Source organism: Hipposideros armiger, unplaced genomic scaffold (genome assembly GCF_001890085.2).
Source record: "Hipposideros armiger isolate ML-2016 unplaced genomic scaffold, ASM189008v1 scaffold_10, whole genome shotgun sequence".
NCBI classification, from domain to species: domain Eukaryota; kingdom Metazoa; phylum Chordata; class Mammalia; order Chiroptera; family Hipposideridae; genus Hipposideros; species Hipposideros armiger.
The window spans coordinates 3,430,119-3,434,525 of NW_017731360.1; the positions used below are offsets into that span (position 1 = coordinate 3,430,119).

Consider the following 4,407-nt stretch of genomic DNA (forward strand, 5'->3'; position numbering starts at 1 on the left):
TATATATTATTATCTTTACTTAAGTGATGATAAACTAAGGCTCACAGTGGTTAAGTAACTTGCCCCAGGTCCTACTGATAGAACTGGCTGGGATGGGATGGAAGCCCAGGTGAATTTGACTTCAAGACCATGCTCTTTGCACCATGCTGAACTGCTGCTCCAAGACTAAATAATGCAAACACCTACCTCTGATTTCTTTGGTAAACTTGACACGCTGGGAGTCTGTTAGAGGTTTGGTCTGTTCATTGATGTTCTGAATGTCTAAAACCTCACACATGAACTCAATGATAGGCTGAGCCCGGTAGAAAGCAGTTGCAGATACTAACAAACAGAGAAGAAAGATACTTAACTTCAGGGAAAGGGAAAGGACCAAGAAAACCAGCCAAAAGAGTAAAAGGCAAAGAGGGTTCCATCCTACCATCAATATTGAGCATCATATTCCACATAGCAGGTCTCACAGACTGATGAAAGCCAAACCAAACCTCCCTGCCCCCTCCCAGAGGGTGGTAGTAACCTTCAGGAGGTGAGAAAAAGGAACGGCCCACCGGGGTGTACCTGAAGAAATAAGAATTTGCATTTTTGACAATAATAACTCGAATAGTCTTTCATTTCACTCTCAACTTTGCAAACTGAAACCAAGTTTGAACTATGACTTATGTGGAAACCTCTCAATGGCTCCAATGCACACTATCAAAAAAAGTCTGACATCTGTGGCAAAGAATTCAAACTAAGGTACTAACCTCATGGAAGGAAGGTGTCTTGTGATAACATCAAGTGCTTGTACTGAGTCATCTGGGACTTCATTCAAGTGCCCAGCTAAAGCTTCTAAAAGCAATTGAAGGCTCACAACGGACACCCACTGAACAGACACTTTAAAGGTTTGGTCTTTACCCTCACCTGGAAGGGTCACTTCCATATCAACCTAAGGAAAAATACATACACATACATATTTACAAAAGCTGAGAGAAAGATCCCGGGAATATTCAATATGGTATATGCATAAAGACATTTAACACTTTCTGTAATTGCAAAACATTGGAAACAACCTACATGTCCATCGATAGGGGAATAATTTAATATCAAGTATTTTGCAATAGTTTAAAAATAAGGTAGATGCTATAACATGGATGAACCTTGAAAACATTACACTAAGTGAAATAAGCCAGACAGAAAATGACAAATATTGCAAATGAGGTACCCAGAATAGTCAAATTCATAGAGACAGAAAGTAAAATAGTGGTTATAAGGGACTGCGGGGAGGAGGAAATGGGGAGTCATTGTTTAATGAGCACAGGCTTTCAGTTTGGGATGATGAAAATGTTCTAGAGATGGATAGTGGTCACAATTGCACAACAATGTGAATATACTTAATGCCACTGAACTGTACACTTAAAAATGGTTACAATAGTAAATTTTATGTTATGTATACTTTACCATAATAAAAAAATTTGAATTAAACAAAATAAGGTAGATTTAAATGTGCAGAAATGAGAAAGATCTCCCAGACATATTATTAAATGAAAAAAATATATCCTAGAACAATATGTAAACAAGAATGTACATAACAACTAAATAACTAAGGCACGTAAAAAGGATACATACCAAAACTATTAGAGTAATTTCCTCTGAAAAGGAAAATGGGATTGAGGGGTGCAGACAGGTGGGGAGGAGGGAAACCACAGCATTTCTAGATTGTCTGGATAAGTTTATAATGAGTTTATATTTACATATTGCTTTTCTAATTTGAAAAATAAATGTTTTAAAAAGTTATTGTGGTATTATGAACATTTTTATAAGTGGGTGTTATGTAATATTCTATCATGTATAAAAACTCCATTGTTCAGATGCAGGTAGCACTTTAACAATGTGAGAAATGAGGACTATATGTAAAGATAACATAATCAACCTAAATTCTAATGCTCATCTCATCTTCAATTATCGATTAACTAAGGGAAAAGAGAATATGGACAGAAAAACAAATCTATCATCACTGTGAGAAACAACTAAGAATTGAATTATTATTAGAAAAGGAAATATTTTTGTCCTATGTAATTACTACTAAGTGACTTAACTCCAATAAATATTTCTCAGTGTTAACACTTACCCTATCCCGTCCAATTGGCAGTGGATGTGCTGTGTACATGTTTCTTTTGCCATCATAGCCAGGCTGCCGATCACCAAATATTTGCATCTTGAAGTGCCGCACCATTGTATCTACGACCTCCCTTAGCAGTAATGGAGATAGTGGAAGTTAGCTTTGAGAAATAGTGAACAGTAAGCAAACTATCATGATACCTTAATCATCTAAATTCAGTTCAAAAGTCCTTGGAAAAAATTAAGAGTTAAAATGATAATTGATTCAAGTAATTAAAAAAAATAGTTAACTACAGAAAGGTAGCAACAAGTGAACAGATGGTAACAAAAGGGGGAATAAAAGGAAAGAGCATAAAATTTATGGCATCCTCTCAAACTCCTGTTTTCCAAATTCCTCTCCTGTGAGAAACACAATCTTACAAGGATAACCTCTCTTAGGTATCTAAATGTGTGGCATGTTCACAACTGAACAATGATAAGTTTGTTACCAAATATACATCCTTATTCAAGTATGTTGATTTTGGAAAAGAGAGTGGGCAGAAATTCAGAAATCTGAGCGTCAATAAATCTAACATACTCGTATATTATACTAAAAAGAATTAAGTCAATTCCTTTGATTAATGCTGGCCAATTTATTATTCTGCATACTGTCTTGTTTTATTCCAAAGTGCTCCCAAGCAGTGTAGAGAAGGGAATGTTGTAAAATATCCTCACTCCATAAAGATTACCAATGTAGTTTCTTTCTTTTTAGAATGAAAACCTTTCTCTCCATCAAGCATGCATAGCCTTACTGAAGCGTTCTTGCCTATACACCAGATCCCACTATACGGAGGCCCTGTGAGATTCTGGAACGCTAGAGCCAATGAAAAGTCAGGTGCTATGTCTTACCAACATCAGCGCTAGCAAGAGCATTATTAGAAGAGCAAGAATCTTAATATTAAAGGCTGCTTGAATATGACAGTGTGGAAACAGAGAAAAGGAAAGTGGGGGCTCTCAACACACCCTAATAATATCTGCTACAGGGCTGTCTTCACACTTGGTAAATTCCTTTCTTACAGACCACAATTCTTAAATTACCTTATCTGTACCGTTCATGGATAATGCTAGAATTAAACACAGCTTCTCTCTTTGTTCAGCTTACTTTGTTCATTACTTCAAGATGATTCTTCTGTCTTTACACTTATATTTTTCTCATGTCCAATACCAACGCTTAATAACAAAATTCAAATTCCAGATAGTTCTATTTCCCATAGACACTAATGTAAAATATACTTCTGCTACCCTTGGACAATGAAAGAGTGACCTTTCTTCTTCCCTTCAATTGCTGACTGAACAATGATGTACCCAGCACTCTGCTAGAATCTGTGGAGGATAACCAAGTATGAGACAGCAAACCTGTTATCCAGAAACTGATCATTTTAGAGGAAAAACAAAACCTACATTGAAAGGATTTAGAGAACAGTATAATCCATAATCAATAAATTGTATGCATTTAAATATATAGACTTCCACTCTTTTTAATCCTTACCTGTTGACTCTACGAGGCCGTTTTTCTGGTTTAATATCCACATCATAGTGATACACATCTATTTTAGGAATCTGAACTTGAAAGTGATTGGCTAACAGTCGAATTGGTTTTCCAACAGTTCCAAGCCCAGGACGACGAGGTGGCTGAAAAAGGCTGGTTGGAGGTCCTGAAGAGATTCAAAGGCATTCAATTTGGTCGTGAAGTACACTATTCCCTTCGTGATGATGATGATGATAGCTACTGTTATTGAAATCTTATTATTTACTAAACATATTCTGAAATAAAGAGTTTGGGGTGTCTTTTGACCTAAGGTTCTCTAGATTTCAGATATTTTACCACGTCGGTATTATTTCGAATACGGGGAACATCGAAATTAGGTAGTATGATGAACTCCTCTCAGATGTAGGCTAGTGTAGAAAACCTTTTATGAGTGTTAGTAAATCTACAGCTAAGCTTACAAAATTATATACATTTTTAAATAAAACCATCTCTAGGCTATCATGATGTTCAGGCTGGAGATGATCCACTAATCTTCCACAAGTTAGCCTGCATTATTATAATTTGTACACACTGGAGATTAAACAGCAGCTATAATTATCAATTTACTTGCCAATTTAGGTAGTGAAACAATAGGAATAATGCTAAGCTTTATTGTTTATAATCAGATACTTTTAGAATCTGGACAATCTGATATTTCCTGATCATAAGGTCTAGTTTATTTATTCAACAAACATTTATTCATTTGCATATGTCTAACCTATATTGTGGACACAGGGGAAAGACAG

At 35.8% G+C, this 4,407-nt stretch overlaps 1 protein-coding gene across 5 annotated transcripts in view; it reads right to left on the bottom strand.

Annotated features, from left to right (window-relative positions):
* Positions 1 to 4,407, bottom strand: part of LOC109391282 (protein argonaute-4) — a 63,077-nt gene that overhangs the window by 27,665 nt on the left and 31,005 nt on the right. For 3 of the 5 annotated variants that reach the window (XM_019658729.1, XM_019658704.1, XM_019658697.1), the window contains exons 2-6: positions 3,623 to 3,788; positions 2,105 to 2,225; positions 741 to 922; positions 419 to 555; positions 187 to 321 (exon numbers count right to left, since the gene is read on the bottom strand). In XM_019658729.1, coding sequence (XP_019514274.1) covers positions 187 to 321; positions 419 to 555; positions 741 to 922; positions 2,105 to 2,209 — 559 coding nt within the window. In that variant the 5' untranslated portion in view covers positions 2,210 to 2,225; positions 3,623 to 3,788. Of the gene's footprint in view, positions 1 to 186; positions 322 to 418; positions 556 to 740; positions 923 to 2,104; positions 2,231 to 3,622; positions 3,789 to 4,407 lie in introns of those variants that run through there. The other 2 variants (XM_019658712.1, XM_019658723.1) reach the window with 2 other exon arrangements.